Source organism: Tachysurus fulvidraco, chromosome 9 (genome assembly GCF_022655615.1).
Source record: "Tachysurus fulvidraco isolate hzauxx_2018 chromosome 9, HZAU_PFXX_2.0, whole genome shotgun sequence".
NCBI classification, from domain to species: domain Eukaryota; kingdom Metazoa; phylum Chordata; class Actinopteri; order Siluriformes; family Bagridae; genus Tachysurus; species Tachysurus fulvidraco.
The window spans coordinates 5,267,320-5,294,884 of record NC_062526.1 but is presented as its reverse complement, the minus strand read 5'-3'; the positions used below and the strand labels follow the sequence as shown (position 1 = coordinate 5,294,884).

At 39.4% G+C, this 27,565-nt stretch overlaps 1 protein-coding gene across 1 annotated transcript in view; it reads right to left on the bottom strand.

The window, feature by feature from the left end:
• Window positions 1-27,565, bottom strand: part of whrnb (whirlin b) — an 84,538-nt gene that overhangs the window by 15,070 nt on the left and 41,903 nt on the right. The window contains exons 4-8 of the mRNA XM_027162731.2: window positions 13,431-13,636; window positions 11,687-11,723; window positions 6,152-6,343; window positions 4,841-5,053; window positions 4,134-4,208 (exon numbers count right to left, since the gene is read on the bottom strand). Coding sequence (XP_027018532.1) covers window positions 4,134-4,208; window positions 4,841-5,053; window positions 6,152-6,343; window positions 11,687-11,723; window positions 13,431-13,636 — 723 coding nt within the window. The remainder of the gene's footprint in view (window positions 1-4,133; window positions 4,209-4,840; window positions 5,054-6,151; window positions 6,344-11,686; window positions 11,724-13,430; window positions 13,637-27,565) is intronic.

Here is a 27,565-nt window from a genome sequence, read left to right as displayed (position 1 = left end):
AAGACAGAAACTATAGGATGCATACAGTCTCCTCTGAAAGCATTCATTAGTTTTTGCTACTGACATGAACGTCTTCACTAGAAAACAAAAACAAATGAATATTTAATCACCTGATCATCAAATTATTAGTAAAGTGTTCAGGTCAACACTGTGTTGTAGTTCTAATACATATAGATTTTATCCATCTCTCCATCCATCCATCCATCCATCCATCCATTCATTTATCCATTCTTCCATCTAGCCATGCATTCATCTATCTATCCATCCTTCCTTTCTTCCATCCATCCATCCATCCATCCATCCATCCATCCATTTATCCATTCTTCCATCTAGCCATGCATTCATCTATCTATCCATCTATCCATCCTTCCTTTCTTCCATCCATCCATCCATCCATCCATCCATCCATCCATCCATCCATCCATTCTTCCATCTAGCCATGCATTCATCTATCTATCCATCTATCCATCCTTCCTTTCTTCCATCCATCCATCCAGCCATCCATCCATTCATCCATCCATTTATCCATTCTTCCATCTAGCCATGCATTCATCTATCTATCCATCTATCTATCCTTCCTTTCTTCTATCCATGCACAAATCCAACCACGCATTCATCCATCTATACATCCATCCATCCATCCATCCATCCATTTATCCATTCTTCCATCTAGCCATGCATTCATCTATCTATCCATCTATCCATCCTTCCTTTCTTCCATCCATCCATCTAGCCATCCATCCATTCATCCATCCATTTATCCATTCTTCCAACTAGCCATGCATTCATCTATCTATCCATCTATCCATCCTTCCTTTCTTCCATCCATGCATCCATCCATCTAGCCACGCATCCATCCATCCAGCCATCCATCCATTCATCCATCCATTTATCCATTCTTCCATCTAGCCATGCATTCATCTATCTATCCATCCTTCCTTTCTTCCATCCATGCATCCATCCATCTAGCCACGCATCCATCCATCCATCCAGCCATCCATCCATCCATTTATCCATTCTTCCATCTAGCCATGCATTCATCTATCTATCCATCTATCCATCCTTCCTTTCTTCCATCTATGCATCCATCCATCTAGCCATGCATTCATCCATCTATACATCCATCCACCCATCCATTTATCCATTCTTCCATCTAGCCATGCATTCATCTATCTATCATTCCTTTCTTCCATCCATGCACAAATCCAACCACGCATTCATCCATCTATACATCCATCCACCCATCCATCCAGCCAGGCAGCAATCCATTCATCCATCCATCCATCCATCCATCCATCCATCCATCCATCCATCCATCCATCCATCCATCCATCCATCCATCCATTCATGCATCCATTTATCTATTCTTCCAACTAGCCATGCATTCATCTATCTATCCATCTATCCATCCTTCCTTTATTCCATCCATGCATCCATCCATCCAGCCACACATTCATCCATTTATACATCCATCCACCCATTCATCCACCCATCCATTTATCCATTCTTTCATCTAGCCATGCATTCATCTATCTATCCATCTATTCATCCTTCCTTTCTTCCTTCCATCCATGCATCCATCCATCCAGCCACGCATTCATCCATCTATACATCCATCCACCCATCCATCCACCCATCCAAGCACCCATCCGTCCTTCTGGGTCACGGGAACCTGAAGCCTATCCCAGGAGACTGGGGTACAAGGCAGAGTACACCTAAGGCAGGATGCCAGTCTATTGCAGTATACAGTATATATTTGACATCATATAACATACTGTAGTTTTGTAAGAAAAATACATATGCTGGTTGTTCGTGTCAAAAAAACTTGTAAAGCCCACAGTTTTAAAGCAGAAGTACCTTGGGATCTATGAAGTTAGACTGAACAGCAAAGATAGAAAAACCAAACCTAACACTGTTTGATCTATACATATAAAACAATGCACATTGGCCTGTAACTGAAGTGATTGTCCAAAATATTACACACAGGAGAGAAAGCAGAGGAACTGTAGTACTAATTTAGTATAGATTGAGGTTATGGGAAGTTGTTTAGGATCCTTGTGGCTGCTGGGAATGAGCTATTTTGGAGTGTGGTGCTTGTTTTGCTCCGTTTTTATCACTTGCCAGAGGGAAGGAGACTGTAGGCAAGGTGTGAGGGGTCGGACGTATCATATGCTGATCAATTTTATTCCACATTAGTGAAGTTCTCCATTTATCTTGGCAGAAAGCAACACTGCATCCTTCAAGTTGGAAAATATCATCAATGCCAGACAGGAAAAAGGAGACAGTGCTTCCATAGTTTAGTTACTATCAAGTATGAAAACATGTGCACTACAGTCAGTCGTTCAAGATTAATATTGTTGATCGAGTTCAAGTGATGCTTTCCGATTGGGGATAAATAAAACTTTTTGTATAATTTTCAATGACAACGATGATTTAATCCATAGAGAAGTAACAAGGAACTTGTTAATTACGTATAACTGGGGCGGTTCTAGGATTTCATCTTTAGGGGCTTTTAGCCCCCAGTGAGAATTTAAAACAAGAAGAGTTTTATATTATATATTATGTGACTACATAGTAAGCCAAAAGTCATGGTATTATTTAAAATGACAAAAGTGGACACCAAAATTTTCTGCACGATGTAATGATGCCAGTCTTGAATCAAATCAGTTTACAGTATGTATGTGTGCGTTCTCTACGAACAGTGTGTCCAATCAATGCAGTCATTAATTAAAAAAATAAATAAATCTAAAACAAGACAAAGAACAAATCGATAAATGTTATTTTTATTTAGTATTGATCAACTCTGGTAATAAGAATAGTGAAATTTCACTGCTTTTGGTTGCCGTCGATTAGCGTTATACAGTAGATAAACGCCTCCAGCTCTGAATGACGCACTTTTGAAAGACTACAACGCATGCACGTAAAAGCAAAGTAAAAACATTCGCTCTTGGATCAAACTAATAAATTATTTTCTTTCCCATCGACGACATGTCCTGCTTTTTAACGTAATTTTTATTGTTTATTCATGAAAGTAAAAATTATACTTATAGTTTTAGGGTGGCTGAGATCACAGACAGGGGGCTGAAGCCACCCTAAAAAAGGTCTAGAATCGCCCGACATATAATAAATAACTGGCTTTAATGTAAATACTGTTGATTTTCCAACTCATTTACTCTGGTTGGTGCTTGCTTACAATCAGAAGGGGTTTCTGGGTAAGAGATTGTGTAGATCGAGTCTACAGATTTGCTGCAAATTGAATTAATTGTGCTCACTTTTAAGGCCTAAAATGAGAAATGTGACACCAAAGTAGTAACATGGGTACTTAGAGTTCAGGGTACACATGAAGCCTGATTTAAGATACAGTATAATAGATACGCTTTTGTTTGCAGTGTGCTCTGAAAACCCGGCTGTGGACCGTGACAGCCGTTCGAGTAAAACCCCCAGTTAAATTCTGCATTTGTTTGCACATCACACACTCTCAAACAGAACTGCACTATTTTTTTTACAGCTCCAGTTGGGCCTTTTTCAGGTGCGCTATTATTCACAATCTGTTGCCGCTGGACTCTGCTAACCTGTCACATGCACCGGCACGTTAAATGGACAATATAATTACACAAGTACATGTCAGACCATTGGGAAACCATCCTGACATTTCCAAGGTTGATATTTCATTTCAAAATGTCACCACATTAATGAAATGAACTCACAACGTGCTGCTGTCTGGTATCTGTACTATTGGTATTCTTATGGTGTTGTTGCAACTTCCAGTGAATAATTCAAATGAATTTTCCTGAAAACAAGTAGAGGAAACTTATTTTGAATTGATTCTTTATTGAACAATTAGAGCTTTTCCTCAAGAAGACACATGTCTGAACTGGAATTATACAGAATGCATTTAAGGTACAGTAAGATTTTATTCATTTTTTTCGATCATGTGTTATTTTCTATTATATTCTAACATTGTCACGATTATATTGTTTAAGGTGAGGTGGAAAAAGCGCAACTAAAACACCCGGTGATCACCTCAGCTGGCTCTGTCTGGCATAAATGCTTTCAGTGACAGCACCGCTTCTCTCTCTCTCTCTCTCTCTCTCTCTCTCTCTTTCTCCCTTTCTCTCTCATACTGTACTCACCAAAGCTATTTCCGGTAGGGAGTTAAAAGCCCCCGCAGGTCCTGCCTCCACGCTTCCATCCATCCTGCACTCATTCTGCAAAAGAACATATTATTTGCGTCATCCTACGAACAATTCGGCTCTACCGCTACAACATCAGTCTCGAATAATTCGAACCGAACTTACCTTTGCCATTCTTACATCACTAAATCCTGCAACAGCAACTACAAATAACTTCCATCTAAAATCACCTGATGTTCTGCTGCCAGGTTTAAAATGTGAGCATTAAAAATAAGGAGTTGTTAGTCTAATTACTTGATATTCATGTGGAAAGAATAATAACGGAATATTGGCCATCATCGACTCGGACAATTAGGCAGCAAAAACACGTGACATGATTATTAAAGTCCAAATAAAGGACACAGGACAGCAATCAAGTTTTCCTGAGGAATTGAATGGACCACATGAATAGCATAATAAATTTATGCTCAGGAAAGTTTAAGCCTGTTTGATTATTTTTTTTAAGATGAATAATAAAAAATAATCCTGTTTCCATTACGTCTGTGTGCTCCAGTTTAGAATAACTGCAATGCAATAACTACATTAAAAGCGCTGTAATTTTCATTGAGGTTCATCAGAATCAAAATCAAACCAATCAAAGAAAAGGGCAAACTATATAGAGGATTTATCCACTACATATTAAGACACACACACACACACACACTTGCCTTAGCATAGCCCATTGCTGAAGCAGTCAGCTGGCAAGCAGATGGGACGTGACCCTCAGTATGAGGGCTACAGATGGGCTTGGTGTGATGCAGCAGGCCCAGGCCTCCATGTCTCACCCTCCACGATTGCATCTCATGGTGAACAACCTGGCCATCAAAACGCTCCAGATCCTGAGGAGCAATAAGTGTACGCACCTCTGCCAGCAAGGTAAGCTGAAGAGTGCACAGAAGAAGAAAAAAACGGATTACAAGCCGCATGTCAATCGACAGCACAAAACCTAATCATGTTTTGGAGCTCCGTTTTCTATCCGTTACATCTCTTAGCATGCTTTTAGCATTTGCTTCCTCTGGATTGCTAACTCTAACTAGTATACGTGTGCTTGATTGTAGATGGCTCCTGAATTAAGAGCAGCAGTTTTCCTGTTTCTGCACACAACTTGACTAATTTCTGAGCTAATTTGCTAACTAAGCCTGACTAGCAAGTTTGAAGATAGCATGTTATCCACATAAGCTAGCTGAGTTAATTTAGCTTGAAAACAAGACATTTGCAAAAAAAAAATATGATATTAGATATATTAGAAATATGAACTTCAATTAACATTTTTAAACATACAGCTTGACTGAAGGAACTGCTAAATCAAAAATATCTGCTGACTCACTAATGGAACCCTGGTGGACTGAAGGTTGAACACAATTGTGGGGTTGTTCATAACAATACATTTTCTGCATGCCTCTTAATATAACCAATCTAAATCTCATTACTTTGCAAATGGAGCCAGAAAAAAACCTAAGTAGGAACTTGGAATTAAATTTTAATCCAGAGTGTAGATATTCATATATCCATTCCATCTATCTATCAGTTGGCACAAGGGGTTGAATGGTGGTCTGGACAGGTTCTGCATACACACTCACACACCCATTTAAACACTAACGCTAATTTAGAGATCCCTATCAGCCTACAATGCATATTTTTTGGAGGACCCCTTGAAGAACAAACCTGGGTGGAGGTGGAAATCCAACCCCCAACTTTGTAGGTGTGAAGCAAACATGCTAACTACTAAGCCACCATGCCCCCTGGTGTTCAGTAAAGTAAAATTGAGGACACAAGAAGGTTAGTGTAGGCACTAAAACAATAGTTTGTAAACAATAAAACTTTAAGTCTGCCAGCCCTAAAATGCATAATGTACTCGTTCATCATTCTCACTAGTCATAAACTCAGCTATTTCTGGCACAGTTTCTATTTCATGTCTCATGCAGCATTTTGGTGATGATCTGCTGGAATCCAGGCCTATTTGTTATCTCTAGATCAACCTTGGCGTGTGTGTTGAAGAGCTCGAACAGGGCCATGGCGAGAGGCTCCACACCAATGTGGCCACTCTGGTACTCCTGGATGTAGTAGTTCATGGTCTGTCTCTCTGCCTCGGTCAGCAGCAGATAGGCCTGCTCATCCAAAGAACTCCGAGTCCCCATAAGTCCTGGGGCCAGAGCCATGGACAACAGGGCCTTATGACACACAAAGGAAAGACATGTCAAAACAGGCTGAGGTTTTCTGCCTAAACTATCCATGTGGGAATGAGCCAATAGTTGCACCATGCAAGCATAAAACATTGAGGCCTTTGAGGAAGACCTGTATCCTTGACCTAAAGTAACCTCGGCTCAGTTCAAGTCACACAAGTAACTCCTAAAAAGAGAATGAAGAGAATGGAGCACTTGATGTATTTACAAATCCAAGCTTGTGGCAATCACTGGTGCATAAACAAGAGTCAGAGGGTTGAACAATTAGGGCTTTAGTCAGGGCTTTAGAACAGTCTTTTAGTTTTTAGTCTCGGAATAGACTTTGTATGCTTTGTTGTTTCTTGGTAAAATTACAGTATTTTCCGCACTATAAGGCGCACCTAAGGGCCTTAAATTTACTCAAAAATCGGCCATGCGCCTAATAATCCGGTGCGCCTTATGTGTGCACCGAGTTCCAAAAATCTGTAAAAATGTTGTTGTGCGACTTTGGTAAGCGTTTCGCTTGATTGACTATCGGACCAGTTCCCGCTGACATAGGGACGTAATACATACACTACGTACGCTGGCAGCAATAAACCAATCAGAGGACATTAAGTAATACGTACAGTACGTACGCTTACCTTCGCCACGCCTCTGGTAGGTATACGACCGGTATGTTGCAAAACAACATTTGTTTCTTCCTAACCATTATGTGCTCCACACCCCAGTCCAGTAGGTGGCGGTAAATGCACCTTAAGTTGGTTTGCCATCCGCCAATAAAAATCAGATGCTTACGAGGCACAATTCAAACTACAGGTTACAAATGGGTTGTAAATGGGAATAGAGCAGCTGAAAGTATTCAACATCAATGTATCTGTGGTTCGGAAGTGGAGGAAGCAAGAAAATGTACTGCGCCAAGTTAAGAAGACACAGTAGATGAGGACTCTGATGGATTTGTGGGAGAAGATTGATTAAAAAATAATGTGTGTGTTGTTAAATAGTAGAATAAAGTTCAACTAAACTCACTGTTTTGCTTCTGTTACCTTTTTTGTAGACTGTATGTTTTAGCATGCGCCTTATAATCCGGTGCGCCTTATGTATGGGTTAAGTACAGAAATAGACCCCGTAATTGACACTGCGCTTTATAATCCGGTGCGCCTTATGGTGCGGAAAATACTGTACATGTATATGTTTTTATAGGGTGTGTGGTAGCTTAGTGGTTAAGGTGTTGGGCTACAAATCGGAAGGTTGTGAGTTGGGTCTCAGGTCCACCAAGCTGCCACTGTTGGGCCCCTGAGCAAGGCCCTTAACCCAATTGCTCAGTAGTATAAAAAAAACGAGATAATGTAAGTCGTTCTGGATAAGGGCGTCTGCCAAATGCTGGAAATGTAAATGGGAAATGAGAAGGTTTTGTTGTCTTACTAACTTTAACAGGGGAAAAAAGAGAAGACGAAGAGGGAATCACTCTTTATAGCTGCCATAACATAAGTGATAACAAAGAACTAGTTTGTTTCAAATAAACAGTTTTCTGTTATGGAGTTGTTGCTTCTAATGGGATACAGTGCGATAAGGCTCTAAGCTGCTTCAGTGAAATGAAGTGTGTGTTCGGGTCAGTGTGTGGGCTTGAATAAAAACACAGCAAAAGAATCCTGAACCAGGTGACCAGGTGTATGACCAGACTTCTGAGGTCTCTCCACTCGACCACAGCTAATATTAAGTACCACACACCCTGGGGAATGAAAGGGCTCTATGAGTCATTCTGTGGCACTTATTCACTCGCTCACTTCCTCTGCTTCAGTGTGCCATTAACCCACTGTCCGCTTCCTCTGCACAAAAACTCGCATCTCCTTCCTTCTTCTCTTTGACATTCTCCTTAATCAGAAGTACATTAAAACCAGCCGCAGGCTGACACACACACAGGCAGAGAGAGAGAGAGAGAGAGAGAGAGAGAGAGAGAGGAAGCTTTCACATTCTCTGGCTCTGTGTATCTCAGAGTAGCTGTTATTAGAAAAAGCAAGAGGGAGCAATTTAGACTATTTTTAGCGACAAAAGAGGAAGAAGACGTCATACATTAAATTACATCTAAGGAAATAAAACTGCAATTGGAAAAGATTAGACTGAATGTTTTTTATGAATTAAAAAATCCCCCTTAGCCTTGTCCTTGAGACTCTATTCCTTGTAACACAATCGCTCTCTAAGTTAAAATGCCTTTTAATACTTTAACATTACCATCCTTTTAATTTCCTTTTCTCCTAAATCAATTTAAGGAATCCTTCTTACAAACTGTGCAGGCATGACGGAAAGAGTACAAAAGGACCGACAGAGAAGAGTAGGGTACTGCTTTAACGCAGCAAACCAAAATCTCTCCTCGCATCAATTCTCCAGCAAAACAGCACCCTATCCAGACGTCACCGCTCAGCTGGAATGAAGGCTAAGTACGGTCTAATAACCCATCTTCTGTCATTCAGTGCGCCGAACATTCTGGTGTAATCCGACAGCAGATGTGCTCTGACCGCAGGCCAATCACAGCCCTGTCTCACGGGGGTCGTTCTTTGTATTCCGATCTATAAGTGTATAAATAAATGTTGCGACGATCAACGCAAAATCAATCCTCAACACACACAGCAGGGGGAAAATCTGTGAAACTTATACGCTTGTTCAAGGTTAAAGCTCTGAACTAGGAGGAGTTTTCACTACCTCTATTGTGAAATCAATACATTATAAGCACTGGCACACTGCATCTGTTCCTGAAAGGCTCGAAGCCAAGTTTCTGTCTAGGCTTATGCAATTTTCACAAACTGGAATTTTGCATGTTTTTATAAATGAGATCTTCCTAGTCAACTGTACTGTTAAGATGTAATTAAATATATTGTCCATTTAAAGAATTAATAAAGAGCTCGCAATATTATCCTGCCTCACAGACCATATGTTACAATACCAATAGCACTAAAATGTTCATATTCGTAAAAGCAATTCAATTCATTTTGCTGATGAATTAATAAACACGTGATTTACATGGAAGTATTTGCTCCGTTGGGGCATAAGGTCAACTCAGGATGGGCATCATCTGAAATACGCAAGCCATATTAACAACAAACTAAACAATACAGAGAACCCGTTTTCTTGACTTTTTATTGCTCGTTCTGCATCTGCGTTGTGGTTCTGCATGTTTTGCTGAAGTCAAGTCAAGTCAAGTCACCTTTATTGTCACATCACCACAGCACATGTGCCATTGTGAGTGAAATTCTTGGGAGCGAGCTCCAGAAATTGCAGAACCATTCACATACAGTAGTTAAGAAACATAAATAGAACAATTTACAAACAGGTTAAAAAAAATGTGCAAAATGCTTAGTACCAGTTGAAATGTGCAAATGCGGAAAATGTGGAAAAGATGCAATGTGCTCGTACATAGTCAGTACACACAGTGTACTACCAGACATATTTACAATGCACTACACATATACATATATATATATATACAGTATGAATTATGTATATATATATAAAGTATAAATATAAATAATATATATAAGTATAAGTATTATATACATATAATATATATGTAACATGTAAGGTGCAAGTGGCAGATACAAAAATTTCCTGTGGTACCGATAGCTTATTGTCAGATAGATCGTTATATTAAATTAAATGCAGTGTGTGTGTATAGTCCAGTGTGTATAGATGCAGTACGAACGCATATGGCATGAATGACCAAGTGTTCCTATTAAAGTGGCACTTGTAGTGGTCAGAGGAGGTTCCAATTTGACCAATTGGACTTCTTTTGCCTAGAGGGTGATGGATCTTCAGGGGTTAGAATGCACAGTGATACCTTTGCTCTCTTGCCATTACTGTGTAGTAGGGTTCAATGACAGACTCCACACACTCACTCCATCCTAATAAAAGAGCTCCATGGGCCCAGGTCCCAAAGGGTTGGGGTGTGCGGCAGCCGTACAGAGAGCGGGTGCTGATTTACGGAGTTAGACTCTCCAAGGTTACTCAAGCTCTAATGCAATCTGTGGCTTGGCAGCCAGCAAAAGAGAAAAAAAAAGACTAAAGACTTCCGATACCAAAACTTTTGCTCCACTTTTTCCTCCTTTATTTCTACACCAACCCCAAATAGCCTTCATTCGAGTCCAGCCTTCAGGGTCTAGAAAGCTGCTGACACATCAGTATTCTACCACTGCGGAGGAAGTGGCACCTCCTGCAGCGGAGCTTTAACCCATGCAGTAACATCACTATAACACTGCACTGTGTACTACATAGAGTTTAGATTTAATCCAGGGTCTTTCTTTTTAATTCCCCTTTTCATTTTCTCTTTTCTTACATTAAATTTCTTCCCGTTATAAAATTCCTTCTTTCCCCTTTTTTATTCTGTATTTTAATTTTCTTTCTTTCTTTCCTTCTTTCCTTCTTTCTTTCTTTCTTTCTTTCTTTCTTTCTTTCTTTCTTTCTTTCTTTCTTTCCTTCTTTCTTTCTTCATTCCTCCCTTATCCTTTGTTCTTCATCTTCATTTCCAACCTTCTTCCACCTTTCAGTTTCCTCTTTACTTCCTTGTTGTTTTCCCTTTTCTTCCTTTTCTTTTGCTTTGTGTTGCCTGGGGTCTTTCTTTTTAATCCCCCTTTTCATTTTCTCTTTTCTTACATTAAATCTCTTCCCGTTATAGTATTCCTTCTTTCCACTTTTTTATTCTGTATTTTAATTTTCTTTCTTTCTTTCTTTCTTTCCTTCTTTCTTTCTTTCTTTCTTTCTTTCTTTCTTTCTTTCTTTCTTTCTTTATTTCTTTCTTTCCCTTTTACCTTCGTGTTTAGTCTATATAAATAAATAGATTCATGATATTTTCCAGGATATTTTAAAGGAGAGACAGAGAAGAAAACAAAGGAAGAAGGAAGCAGGGGTAAAGGAAGCGAGAACGTCTGCTCTGAAATAGTTTTCAGCGATATCGCCTTCTCTCTTTCACTTCACTGACCATGCATTCATTACTGACCCCTTTACTGTAGATCTGCCAATTACAGCAACTCATTAATATAACAAGCAATAAACAAGAATCTGTGAACACGAACAACACCCATCTTATTCCCTTTATTTTCCTCTTTATTAGATGATCATTCTCAGTTTTTTCTCTCTGTTCATGAAGCTGGTTAAGTAAAAGGTAGGAATACATCCTGGATATGACATCAGTGCATCACATCCTCACAACAGATCGCATCCCATCCATGTGTGTAAATCATCTCAATAGGAACACAAATTTGAGCATATGAATGCATATTTTACGAAATAAGGAGCATGTGTGTCTGTGTGCTTGTGTTTTTATGTGTGTTCGTTGTGCGACATATTACAGAATTTGTGCCTTACCTTTCCGGCGCTTCCTGCACCACCGTCTCCTGACACACTGCAGGGAAGAGAAACACCATCAGCTTATTGCCATGAGGCACTGATCGATATCGTGAGGCCAATTAACGTCTCACATTGGTAAAGCACAATGTTGCAATTATAAAACAATTGCACTGCGTCTGAAATGTTCCTAGACTACAGTCTGCTGTCTGCCTTGGGCATCGCAGTGCATAAGTGGAATGAAGCATGGCACTCGAAGCAACCTTGGATATCTCGAGGAGTGCTTTGGAAATGAGCACCTCCTGGGGTTCTCAATCAACCTGACTCCATTAGGATAGGAGGAGGGCAGGAGGGAGAGAGTCGAGAGGGCCGTCAGGTTGCCATCTATAACCACGCACTATACAAACACAAAAAACACACACACACAATTGCTCATTTGAAGTGTGTGTGTTTGTGTTTTTATGTGCAGTGAGTCATTCAACAACGCGGCGTCTAAAACGAACTGGAAAAGCAGCCGACAGCTATTCTGAGCTGCTTCATTTTCATACAAAGAACAACAGCAGGCCCTGACCCAGATTTCATTTTATACAGGACAACTTGCCTTTAACTGAATGTCGGGGAAACTTGGGAATATATTTAAGCATAAAATGCCATAACAGGATAAATAAACATTCTGTGATCTCTGGCCCCAAATTCAGAAATCTGACCAGGGACTGAAAGCAAGCCAAATCATAGTGCACACAGAAATGAGGAATTCACGCACAACGGAAATGGTTTTATTTACTTTTTGAATTAGTTAATGAAGATTTATTAGTTAATGATTTACTGGAATATTTACAATGACTGAAACGCCGTACTAATTAATGTACATAAGTACATAAGAATGATCAGAAACAGTTGCACACAATAACAATAATAATAATAATTAGAAGAAGAAGAAGAAGAAGAAGAATTATTATTATTATTATTATTTAATAATAATTAATATATATAAATATATATAAATATTTAATTCAATTATAATTACTGAAACATTGGTGTTTTGTTATTTAAAAGTAAATGACAAACATGATAATGGAGAATATTTGATACTCATTGTTACATTCAGACACTGAGCTAAAGGAATATTATCAGAAGAAAGATAAGGCTTAGCTACAGGGAATGTATGTTATTGTGATGAGGATTTAATCTGTAGTTGTTATTATTATAACGAGCCATAGTTTGGGAGCAGGAGAAATCTAAGACTCAGTAATTACTGTATAAGACTCAATAATTATGGCTTAATAAGATAAAGACAAAAACTTCTGCTGACGTACCTAATGGGCATTTAACTACCAGTTCATATTAGATAATAGGAATAAGATAAGTTGTTACAGTAATTCCATAATTAAAAAGACAATAATTCATTCCTGCTGAGTTCCAGAATAGTTACCTAGGAGTTGTGTTGTAAAGTGTTACCATCTCGACAATTGTATAAGCAGGATGTATAATGTGGGGGGAGTGTGGGTTAAGTGTGTCACTGGATGGCTCAGGGTTTGAGTCCTTGCTCGGTTGATATGAAAGTGTAATCAGAGTTTTAGGCGATATGGAAGCTCAGAGGTTAAAGTGTTGGACTAATAATTGGAAGGTTACACAACTGAGAGTTAAGGGCCTTGCTCAGGGGCCCAGCAGTTACAGCTTGGTGGACCTTGGATTCCAACTCACGACATACCTATTGGTAGTCCAACACTTTAACCACTAGGCTACCACATCCTAATCAGCTCACCTCAGGGCAGCACTGGCTGAGCTCTCTGCAATTTGTGGGCTTGAGATCCACTTGGTCTCATCAACTACAGTGCGAGCATGAGGAAGTCGTCCTACGTCCTTTATGGTCATCAGCATGTGACAGGAGCTTTTGAGGATCTGCACAGCCTCGTCGTGTGCAATGCTGCGGAAACTGTGCCCGTTCACCTCCAGAATCTGATCTCCAACCTGCAGCCCAGGAGACAGGGAGTGAATTTAATGAGATCGCTAAAAGCTGGGAAGAAATTCTGTGCTGCGAAAGACATTTCAAGGTTCTTATCCCTCCATTCGTCTGTGTTCGGTACGTGTGATTCTACTCCCTACTTTGAAACGGTTACAGCAGTAGAGTTAATGACATCATTAGTAGATACGGCGAACGTTTATTTTTCCCCATGAATATAACTTCTTGTCAGCTAAAGATGAATAAAAAAAAGAAGGGAAGCCAATTACACCAGAAATATCTGTTATGTGACGTATCTTATTCAGGGCAGTGCTGCAATTTATAAAATCCCTCTTTAGAATTTGTAACATTTCACTGATTCAGCACCGGGGATGTAAACTTATGAGCTCATCTGGAGCTAGCCAATGAGCTGATGGTCTATAAACTAAGTGTAGAGATAGGGAAGTAGAAGCTCATTGGGTAAGACACTGGATCACTAATCAGAAGGTTTTGAGTCTAAATCCTAGAGCCACATTTTGGGCATGTTTAAATTAGGGATTAGATTAGATTAGATTAGATTAGATTCAACTTTATTGTCATTGTGCAAGGTACATGTACAGAGGTACAAGGTACATCTAACCAGAAGTGCATAGATGGCTTTGTGTAAAAGTGGCAGTGTAATAAATAAGGGTATGAGGTTATACGGACGGTGTAGTAATATGTACATATAACCGAATAAGGGTATATATAGTGTGTTTTTTATATAAGTATGATACATATGTGTGTGACAGATATAGCCGTACAAAAGGAATGTCATTATGAATATATACATCTATATACACACACAAAATAAACAGAATAAATATGGATGGACATACAGAAATGTAATGATCGTTTTTGGGTGGTGCAAGGAAGCATGATTTTAACAGATATTGCGTCCTCGGGTAGGTGTGGCCTATTTGATTATCTAACCCTGACCGTAGTTTTTGGTTGTTTATTTGTTTTTGAAAATAGCATAACTGTAAAATAATAAAGCATAATAGATATAAAATATAAAATCCTTCATTATCCATTGTAGATGCTCTTTTTTTGAAAGAGGGCGTTTTTCCACGACCTACGGAAACACGCCCACTTTACGTCGTGGTAACGAAACCCCAGGAATTTAGTGAATCAATTTTCTGGATAAATACCGACTGTGAAATACCGCAAATGCATTTTCTTAATTTTCAACATCAGAACAAAAACCAAACAGAATATTTGACCATTTAGTGTCTGAAAGGTCATCTACACAATATTAATGTCTCTTTATAGAACTGTTGTATAAAACAAACATCGAACTCGCAATCTCGTGGTAATGTTTATAGTGAGTATCGCCACAGCGTAGTTAAGAAGTCGCAGCTAATCACAGCTGTTGTCGGGACAAACGAGTGCCTTCGAGGGAGAAAAATCAAACCCATATGCCGGGATAATGACAAAAAAAAACAGGGGAATTTGAAGAAATTCATATTGTACAGGTATTTGGAAAACATTCAACCAAAAACAGGAAAAAAAACCAGGTGACAAGGACGAGGACTCTGCAAACATGTGCACGAGACAATAGGTATACATAGGGGGAATAATCAAAGGAACATGAGGGGCAGGTGTAGGGAGGTGGGAACGGAATCAGGGTCAATCGAGGCAACACTTGTGAGATACAAAACGAACAAAGACACATGACAGGAAATACACAAAAACGTCCCCTGGTGTTCCTACAGGAAATCGTCCAGCAATCCTGACAGCTGCGCCGAATATCTGCTAATGTAATATTTCTTTTTTGCAACAAGAAAAAATATCAAGTAACTGATTTTTACTGATGTGGTCAGTAGGTGCTGATATTATGCTGATATTCATTCATTCATTCATTCATTCATTTTCTACCGCTTATCCGAACTTCTCAGGTCACGGGGAGCCTGTGCCTATCTCAGGCGTCATCGGGTCATCAAGACAGGATACACCCTGGACGGAGTGCCAACCCATCACAGGGCACACACACTCTCATTCACTCACACACTCACACACTATGGACAATTTTCCAGAGATGACAATCAACCTACCATGCATGTCTTTGGACCGGGGGAGGAAACCGGAGAAGCCGGAGGAAACTCCCAAGGCACGGGGAGAACATGCAAACTCCACACACACAAGGCGGAGGTGGGAATCGAACCCCCAACCCTGGAGGTGTGAGGCGAACGTGCTAACCACTAAGCCACCGCGCCCCCTTATGCTGATATTATGCTGATAATATCCATCACCTTTAGACCAATCAGAATTGAGAATTCAATAGAATTGTGATATAACGAAGAAATAATTATTCTTTCATTTGTACGTCACACATTTTAAAAAATCGTTGTTGTTTTTTTGCTATCAAACACAACTATACTCCTATACATACTGAAACTGGGAGTTCAAGAAGAAAAAGCGCTAATGTCTTTTAAGATTTGTTTATAATAAGAAATGCACACATCTCTTATTGCTTTGAGTGTTTTTGTCCAATCACAGAGCGTTTTTTCTGTTTTCAATCTGTGTTCCAACTGATAAGATGTGCATTAAAGCAGGCTGACCTTTAATCATGACACATTACAAGTTCCTGAGTTTACTTTTATAAATCGATCGCATGGAATATTATGGAGTGCTAGATTATAACAGATCAGAGGAACACATTCGCGCAACTATTTCACACAATCGATGAAACTCTAACAGAGTGCTGCAACCAAAAAATGTGGCTCAAGTGGAAAAGTTATCGATTCGATAAACAGTGAGAGAATGTCGCTCGGACCCCAATGCAGCTTCCCGTAAGACCCATAAGCAGCCTAATAATCCAGTATCAGAGAGCAGCTTGTAAAGCCGTAATCAGCTCTCGGTCTCTCGGCTCTGCATCTGACCCCGAGAGAACACGGAGACCGCTTTTGGGAGCTGACGCTGCCTTCCCACAGGATCATCCAATCAGGAGCTGTGCACAAAAGAGCCTGATCTCAAGCTTAATGAAATGCAAGCTGCTAAAACAGCACAATGCTGGAGATGCTCTAACAGGTCAATAGGGAAATCAATGTACATGTAAAGAGAAGATACTGCCACAGAGATACTGAACAAATTCAATAGTTCTGACGTTTCCAATGAAAGATACGGCATTCTTGGAATTTCATTGGTGGGATAAGAGATGACGTCATGGAGTCCCGATTGAAGTAAAGGCTTATACCGTGGTCGCTTAGCAACAGTGGTAAACAGTTCATTTGTTTATCAGGTTTACTGAATGAGATGATCTAGCAAAAATATTATAAAGTCTAGAAATCGTTCCATTCTGTGTCATTAATATTTATTTCCCAACTCTAACATCAGTGTAGAGCCTTTTTATAGACGTGTTTGGTTTCATTTCACTGGAAGTAAATAATGTTTATTAAATATTTCAATACATATTGCGAGTTACAGCTGGGCGACATTACAATTTGATATCAAAATCACAAAATATCAACGTTGTGATTCATTTTTATGAGAATCCTGGATATTGTCAGGAGTCACAGTGTCAGCTGGACTTGCAGCAGTTTCATTTTCTATTTTTATCCTCATTTATATGTTTTTTGGAAATTTAGATTCAAATATTGATCAAAGTTACATTTTTTACAAACATCCATAACATCATTCGACTGTTTCCTGAATGCTTTGTTACGCCTACTGCCATATAGAACTACAATTCCCAGCATATACCTGTCTCCAAACATGGACGCCAAGAACTACACTAAACACACACACACACACACACACACACACACACACACACACACACACACACACACACACACAATTCTATGCTCCCAATCTAAATTGTTACTGATTGAACACACCTGAACACACCTGTGTTCAATCAACCACACACACACACACACACACACACACACACACACACACACACACACACACACACACACACACACACACAATCCTGTGCTCCCACTATTCATGTTATTGATTGAGCACATCTGAACACACTTGTGTTCAATCAACCACACACACAGACAAACACACACAATCCTGTGCTCCCAATATTCACGTTACTGATTGAACACACCTGAACACCCCTGTGTTCAATCAAACACACACACACACACACACACACACACACACACACACACACACACACACACACACACACACACACACAGTCCAATGCTCCCGATCATATTACTGATTGAACAAACCTGAACACACTTGTGTTCAATCAATCAATCACACACACACACAATTCCATGCTCCCAATGTTCATGTTACTAAGTGTGTGTGCATGGTGTGTGTGTGGTTTGTGGCAGTAACATAAAGATCGGGAGCATGGGACTGTGTATGTGTGTGTGGTTTGTAACAGGAACATAAAAATGCGTGCGTGCGTGCGTGTGTGTGTGTGGGGGGGGGGGTGTGTGGGGGGTGTGTGTGTGGGGGGGGGGGGTGTGTGTGGCAGAAGCATGGGATCGAGAGCAGACAAATCCATAATGTTAGCAAGGTCATGGTCAGTAAATGAACACAGTTCATCAACAGGTCAAGCCAAAGCAGTGAAACAAACAAACAAATCCACATCACAAGGCAAGAACGAGAAGAACGAGAACGTGGCAAACAGCAGCACAAACTATCAGCTTGGTAATGCTGTGGAAACTAACAATACTTTGTGTTATGCTCACGTTCCTGTCGGCTTAAATGTTTAATACACCGGAAGTAGCGGATCGACCCGGAAAGTTAGTATTCAGGTGACGGCTCCCTCTGGTGTAGAGTAGAGTCAGCTGATGGATCATTACAATTACTCATACAACAATCACTGTTTTGAGGAGGTAATCAGTATTAGACTGATAACTGATATATAAATATATATGAGCAATCAATCAATCAATCAATCAATCAATAAATAAATAAATAAATAAGTCCATGAATGTTAGAGAACAGGAGCACTGTAAGTCTGGTCAGGTCTGCAGCTGGAAAAGTGCTGTTAAAGTCGCTTTATTATTAACTGTTCACGTGCAGACAAAATAAACCAACTTATGGTATCTATATTCCAACTGGTTAAAAAAAAGCACAAAATTCCCACTTAAAGGCGGGGTCTCTGATGTTTGAAAGCCAATGTCGACATATAATATCACCAAAACAAACCCGCCCCTAACCCAAATGGGTCCCACCCCTGTATTGATAGCACCACTCACACATACTGTACATACGTAACCCAGGCAAATAATGGAAAGAAATGTGTCTATCATAGCTGAAGGTTAGAACAATACGATTGCAGATAAACAAACAAGCAAAAATGACACACAGCGTAATCATGCAACAGACGGCATATACAGTGATCCCTCGTTAATGGGGACCGGAGTCCCTCGCGATAGGTGAAAATCCGCGAAGTAGGAGTGCCCTCCCTAGGAATTTCCGTATATGTGTGTGTGGGTACCAGAATGTTTAAAATATGTATATTTATACTTTATATATATATTTTACTTAAATCTATTTCATTATAAAACCTTAATATTATACATTCACTCACTCACATATATTTTACTTAAATCTATTTAAGTATAAAACCTTAATACAGTATTATACATGGTGCTTCGGAGGCATTGTAAGGGCTTAACGAAAAGTTAATATCGAACACAACAATAAGATACGCGAGACACAGTTGACAGCGTGAATGAGAGTGGCGATATACAACAAGGGGAAAAGCTGTGTGAGGATGCGATGATGCGCAGCCAATCAGCTCATGGGATACATCCACTCGTGCTCTCATTCGTCGATCTCGCGCCGGGAACCAATCACGTGCCTTGTCTGAGTGCCGTGGGTATGTACAAAGCCTCTGAGAGAGTTTCTCTCTTTGTCTGGCATCCTGGGAAACGTTGTTATTTTTATTTTTCGATGAATAATCTTTAGAAAATCACAGATGCACTGAGGCCGCGAAACTTTAACCGAGGGATTACTGTATTAGTTCTGTGAAACAAAGCAAAACCAACGTTACTCACCTATCGAGAAGGAAAAAAGCGCCTCGGCGTCTTAAGTAAAGTCGGCCACATATTCACAGGTTGGAGTTTCCCGAGTCAATAACTCCTGAGCTAAACGCTGTTACTACACAAAACGCGGTTGTAGCTGCCTCTCTACATTACTACGATAGAAAAGAGGTGTTATTTGTGTAGTAACAGCGTTTAGCTCAGGAGTTATTGACTCGGGAAACTCCAACCTGTGAATATGTGGCCAACTTCCTGCTCCTTCAGTTCTCTCCAGCGCTGGAAAGCTGATCCTATATTAACACGTCCTACTTCTCGCCTTATCGTAAGCCTTTCTTCTCTTTCTTTCTTTGTTTTTATCCTCCATGTCAATGTTAAAACCGCTTTCTGCTAATGTCACACATGCGCACTGAAAACTCTCTCCGCCCATATTGACAAGCCCCGCCCCTTTCTGCTCATTGGCTACACGTTTGTTTTGATTTTTGTTTTTGATTTTTGTTTACTATTCGGCCCGACTCAGTTTTCTGAAGCATTTCTCAAAATATGGGAGAGCCTACCTTCAAATATGACGTCACCATGAATACAACATGACAGATGAAAGTGTAAAAGGTGTAAAAGGTGACTGTACACCTGATTCCACATGTTTAAACAGTCCATATTTTCTCCAAACACTTAAACCCACACTCATTTTCTAGATCCAAAGTGTACGATTTCTACTTTAGCTTGATACGTATTCTTAAATACTGATCTACTTGTCCTAACATACAATGGGACATGTTTCTGACGCCACCTCCTAAGCAATTCTGTTCGTCGCTCCGAAAAAAAAGTCTGATCATTTTTCTTTCTTTGTTGAACTTAAAAATCAATAATCACACAGTGTGGTGGTATGTTTCTTCTCATTCTAACAGCCGGTTGTCCTTGTCGGTGTCAGAAAGAAAAAATACTTTTTTTTGTCACTTCAGGTTGAGGATAAGCAACTTGAGAACTCTACAGTGTGAGATCGTGTCAGCAAAAAATTTAATTAAAAAATAACTCAATTTATGACCATTTTTGGGCACATCTTTGTCATGGACTCATTGGGGTCAAGGTTCTTTGGGGTTCTATCTAGAAACCTAGAGTCCACACAAGGTTTTATAGAGACAACAAAGAACATTATTTATTATCATTCTGCTTTTTTATGCTATTTAAATTTAAATTCTTATAACTTATTTACACAAAGAAATTATTCGAATGGATGGATGAATGGATGGAAACTGGATGGATGAATGAATGAATGGATGGATGGATGGATGGATGGATGGATGGATGGATGGATGGATAAATGTGTGGCTGGATGGATGGATAAATGCATGGTTGGATGGATAGATGGATGGGTGGATGGATAGATGAATGGATGGATGGATGGATGTATGGATGGATGGATAAATGCATGGTTGGATGGATGGATGGATGGATGGATGGATGAATAGATGGATATAGGATTGAATGGCTGGCTGGCTGAATGGTTGGATGAATGGATGCACTGGCATTTAGTAAAGGTCAATATTACTTTCATGTCCAGTTGCCCAGATAATAACTGGGCTTTGGAATGGATTCAGGAAGAGAGAAGAATGAATGGGGAATTATCAAAGAGAGGATAAATCATCTATCGTTTTTACACCCTGGTGGTTCCTGCCACGCTTTTATTTTCTTCTTTGTTCTGCCCTGTGCACAAAGAAGACAGGAGGGAGATTAGATATTGATGCATTCATGTTTGTTCCCCTTTTTGTGCTAATGCAGAGGACTCAGTAGAGGAAGTGAGCTGTAATTTGTTGAAGTACAGTACAGCAGGATGAGAAAAAAGAGAAAGAGAGAGAAAAGACAGCACCTGATTTATAAGTCCCAGAATCTCAGAGATCATTGTCAAGCTTCTTTCATCTTCTTCATCTTTTTTTTCATATCATTATTCGTACACATCGATATACAGTGCACGTTTTTCCCTCTTAAGGGTCGATCGCTCTTTTCTTAATCTCTGTGCTATTTCCACTACAACCTCCTGCGACTATAAATCCCTTTTTGCTTTGAAAAGTGGAGCGTCTGCTTAGGACCAAGCCTCAAGGACTCACTCTCTTTCTTAGTCTCTCTCTCTCTCTCTCTCTCTCTCTCTCTCTCTCTCTCTCTCTCTCTCTCTCTCTCTCCTCTACAATAGCACTAACCTGATTCGAGGCAAACCTTGGGTATCTTGTGGAGATCTACGGCACTATTTTTCCCCCCCTCAGTGTTCTCCAGCTGGTCATAAAATACACAGGAAAACAAAGTGTACTATTATACCACACCGGAGAGCACTCACACACATGCTGAAAAATAAGGTCCTCTGCCTTAGCGCCATCCCTACATCCATCTCGAGAACGGTCCAGACGGCGGCGGCGGCGTCTGACTGATAGACACGTCCTCCGACACTCGGCTGCAGTCATATCCAACGGTGCTGTGATGAGGCCAGATGTTAATTAGACCCAACACAGGGCCTTACAGATGGGACAAACACTTGCACATCAGTCAAGAAAAGTTCCTCTGAAGTTCACACACGGATGGAGAATCTTGGGCTGATTTGAGGCTGTTTACCATCGTCTGGTCTCTACACTCTCGAGTCAATTCATTAACCTGACTTTCTCCTTCAGACCACTCCATCTCATATTTTAATGAACAAACAAACTTTAACGCAGTGCTGCTGGAAAAAAAGCGAATACAGCTTTCACAAACTCTCCGTTCAACCGTCAGACATAACAGATTTTTGTTCTGTGGGAAAAGAAAACCTCAATAAATTGTTCTTCCTTTTCTCTTTTTGAGCTGTAACCAAACAGCTCTGGTGCATCTGTGCTGCATCTGTGCTGCAGTTCTCACTAAAGAAACAAAGCCTAGAGCTCAAATCTGGTTGCTTAGAAGATGTTGTATAATTTTCCATGACAGGAGATCTAACATGAGTCATATTAATGTACTTGTTCTAATAGGTTGAGATGTAAACCTTATCATAAACATATTTAAAGACATAACCTGAATAATCTGCAATAAATGTGTATTTATTTATGTTTATGTTATGTTATTTATTTATTTATGTTTAATAAATGAAAGCTTTCTGGGGGAGTAACTAAATAAGATGCGAACATTTTAGACTTGTTATTGCAAAACTGCCCATTTTTATTATTGAGACTTTCATGCTACTGGCAGCTGGTATTTAATTTTGCGCCATTTGGCGACATTTTGTGGCATTTGTTTGTGGTTTGTATCATTTGGACGTGTTTTTTTGTGCCGGTTTTTTACATTTTTTGTACCATTTCTTTTTTTGTTGTTGTTATTTCTAGAGGCTGGCTGCTTTTTTTAGATGCTTTGTGCAATTAATAACGGCATTATATCATTTTGAGAGGTTTTATGCCATTTGGAAATGTTTTAGCCTTACACAGAATTTAAGTGGTTGAAGATAACTGTTTAATATTTTACATGCTTATAGATGCCTTGAGATTTGATCTGATATCACCATGCACTTAATAAGATATATTGATTTGGGGCAAAAACGTTTTTGGTGTTTTTGGAATTTTTCCCAAAGCCCTGAGTGTCTACTTTCATACTCTGGAGCTTTGCCACGACAAAGTGATACAATACTGAATATACAAACCCACAAAAGACCCATAAGATGGAAATCCAATATTTTGGCCTCATTTAAAAAAAAATAATTAAATACAAATAGTAAAAGCTACTGAAAGTCTTAGGCACTTTATTTCTTTAGTAGAAATGTTCATTTTGTGGCATCTGAAAAAAAAAACTAACAAACAAAGAAAAAAAATTCCAATAAAAAATTACACAGAAAAAAATGTTACAGAAAAAAATTCAACATATTAAATAATAATTTTCTGATAAAAAAAAAATGAATGAAGGCTGTGAGGTTTCGAGTGCAAAATAAAGAAGTTTCCAAATGAACCATGTCAAATTCTCGCAGATCTAATGAAAGCTACCAGCTAATTTCCTTTTAAAACTTTACCCAAAAACTAATATTTTTTTCTTTATAAATTCTAAAGTTATAGCAGCAAAGACTTACTTTGTTTAATTAATGTGTACTGCTCTATATAATCATTTTAAATGCAGAAACGTTCAATTTCCTTAATATTAAATGCATTGTTGCTTAACATTAATCATTTTTCAGAATGGGTCTAAGTCTTTTTTCACTGTGCTTTAAATCTGTTGTCATAAGTTCTAATAAACTGGACATTGTTGCATAATTGATCCACAGTGAGCAAAACACACCTGTGATTGTGACGCCTTTCTCCAAATAAACCTATTTTTTCTGATGGTACAAACTTGTGTGTTCAGACCACGTTTGACAAAGTCTCAGTATGTGACGAAATGTGTGGTTTGTGTGTGTGTGTGTGTGTGTGTGTGTGTGTGTGTGTGTGTGTGTGTGTGTGTGTGTGTGTGTGTGTGTGTGTGTGTGTGTGTGTGTGTGAGTATTCTAGCAGTGCAGACACATTGATGAAATGCTGGTTATCGACCCAGGAGGTTCACATTCCCACTGAGAGGGCAAAGCCAATCAGACAGCTGTCTCAATTCTCACACATATAAAGTAACAGCAGAGAAAAACACCTCCACAAGCGTCAGGTAGATCGTTATTACTACCAATCTGCTTTATGGCACAACGTCACTGAGTCCAGCACCTCACCAAAAGCATTATTCACAGCTGGCTGAGAGGAAAATATTTACGGCGCCTTAAGAGAGCAGTTTGTAATTCTGAGCTCCGTCTTTGAGTCACAGCTTTAACTTAAAAACATTGAGCTGTTTCCCCCAATACTCCTCACAGCACCTCTTTGACTTGTCAATCCCCAAATCCTTTAGCTCTTAAACCGAAACTCAATAAAACTAAAAGCCCAGCACTGAGATTATAAAGTAAGGTCCTAATTTGTTTTCTGTTTAAACTCGCTGAGACAAATCAAAGACTCGAAACGCCAGATGATTATTTTATATTATATGGAACCATTTTCAAAAACGTTTGTAAATTTAAATATAAATAATTTTGATTTGGTCAGATTATCTCCTAAAAAATACTAATAATTATTATAATAAATTCCTGATTTGATGCAGCACAGGTGAAGAGGAGTTAGTGTACTGTTACTACCCCAAATTATGTAAACACTTTACAATAACAATACGGCTTAAAGTGTTTTATTCCTTTTACACTACAGCAAACAGGTTTTAGTCAAGTCAAGTCAAGACGGGTCAAGAAGTTTTTATTGTCATTTCTACCATAGATAGCTGACACTGTACACAGAGTACAAATGAGACATGGTGCTAGATAAAACAACACAGAGCTAAGTACTTAGCGTAAGTTGTCCTAGATACATAAAGTGCATCGTGTGCATCCTAGTGCAAACAGTGTGATGGGGATGTGGTAGCTTAGCGGACAAGGTGTTGGGCTACTGATCAGAAGGCTGTGAGTTTAAATCACAGGGACACCGAGGTGCCACCCAGGTGCCACCCAGGTGCCACTCCTGGGTCCCTGAGCAAGGCAGTTAACCTTCAATTGCTCAGCTGTATAAATAAGATTTACTGTAAGTCACTCTGGATAAAAAAGTCTGCCAAAATGTGGTAAAATGTATATGTGTGAGCCAAAAGATACAAACAGACACAAAACACGACGGGACAAACCAGTCAACCAGTGTGCATACTATATATATATATATATATATATATATATATATATATATATATATATATATATATATTATACAATACATTGTGCAGAAATAGAGGATTGTACACGAAGAGGCTTTTAGTAAACATATATACAGTTTGATGAGTGTAGCTGTCGCGAGAGGCAACCTTCATTATATGTACATTCAGTTCGTAATGTATGCACTTTACAGTTTTAAGGAAATAAATAGTAAAAAATGTTCAAATAATTATTAGAATAAAACAGCAATATATTTTTATTAATGTTAATTTATTTTATGCTATTGGTTAAAACTATAGAAAAGTGAGAGGGAACATACCTGTATCATTTTGCTTCACTGGGGAATTATTTAATTGTTGCTATCGAGAACGCTTCCGGGGGGCACTAAAGGTAGAAGTACACGCTAGTGATGTCTGTACGAGTTGCACTTGAAAGAAGTTAATATTGCTGTTCTTTGGTTAAAGAAGAAGAAACTGTGAACCCTCAAGTTTATTCCTCTTGTGTTAGTGAAGTGACATACAGCTAAGTGAACCATACTCAGAATTCGTTCTCTGCATTTGACCCATACAAAGTGCACACACACAGCAGTGAACACACACACCGTGAACACACACCCGGAGCAGTGGGCAGCCATTTATGCTGCGGCGCCCGGGGAGCAGTTGGGGGGGTTCGGTGCCTTGTTCAAGGGCACCTCAGTCGTGGCCGGCTTAAGACTCGAACCCACAACCTTAGGATTACGAGTCAGACTCTCTAACCATTAGGTCATGACTTGCATTAGAGAGGCCAATGAGGTGTGTTTGTTGTTAATTGCCTTTTTGTATGTAACTGTGTTAATGTGTAATCGGCCAATTTAAGTGTATTTTCTTACTTGTTGAATGTGCACTTTATTTAAGTTATGTATGTTCTTTCATAGTTCTGACGGCATTTTCGGCATTATTGGCATCGTCGGGGCATAAAGGCTACAAGACATGTTGAAGACTTGTCCAAAATAAATGTCTGTTGAAACCAAGAACGACCTGAGCCTTGTATTCAACTCGAGGGGAGTAACAATGAGGTATTGAAATTTGGTGTTTAAAACAACAATTGAGTAATATACATGGACATGGATGTATACTGAATGACTGTTTGAGTGTGTGTGTGTGTGTGTGTGTGTGTGTGTGTGTTTTTTTAATCCATCTACAGTTACTTTTTATGTAGAATGCCAGCAAAACAAGCAGTCATTCATGTAACAGCAGCTACAAACTCTCGTTCTGTATATTGTAAGACAAAAACCAGGTGAATGGATAGAGACAAACCATGGTTAATTTGATGAGAACATAACATAAGACACGGCACTAAAACAAGAGCATCTGAAAACTACATTACATGTATTTTAGACCAACTTATCTGGAAGCCTTATTTTGTTCACCTCCTTATTGACCAGCCGCTTTTTCTTTTTTTAAACTGTTGCTCATGCTGCATCACAGGGCAGTGTAACAGCATGGTACAGTATCTAACCTCTATCACATAACCGATCTCACAGAAATACACGATTGGCTAGAGAACGGGAGAAAGAAAGAGAGAGAATAACATCCCTTGCACCCATAGAGCACAGGCAACTTGGTTCTCTGCCATGGACGACTGTAAAATCACTAGGATTTGATATGTCTAGTACTTTTCCGCCACGTTACTCTGGAGTTGGACCTCTACTTTTTTGCAAATAAACTGTGAAATAGAGCTATCTTTTAATCTATTCCATTCCAAATCTAATCTTTCTAAACATGAAGAGTGTTTATTTACATTCAATGCTTTTGCTGCAGTGGGGTTAGAAGTGAATTCTGTAGGACGATCAGTGACAACTAGCCCAGGATAAAGAGTAATGAAAAAGAAAAGTGCAGCTTTGAGAGAGAGAGAGAGAGAGAGAGAGAGAGAGAGAGAGAGAGAGAGAGAGAGAGAGAGAGAGAGAGAGAGAGAGAGACAGAGAGAGAGAGAGGTTTGTAGAACAGGCTTATAATGAATGGCCTAAGGAAGTACAGTATGCAAATAAAAATAAAGTGGATTATGATTCCCAGCTCTTACTGCAAAAGCCTTGTAGTGCTGTATGAGTAAGTTTGGGCAGGATTTGTGTGTGTGTGTGTGTGTGTGTGTGTGTGTGTGTGTGTGTGTGTGTGTGTGTGTGTGTGTGTGTGTGTGTGTGTGTGTGTGTGTGTGTGTGTGTGTGTGTGTGTGTGTGTGTGTGTGTGTGTGTGTGTGTGTGTGTGTGTGTGTGTGTGTGTGTGTGT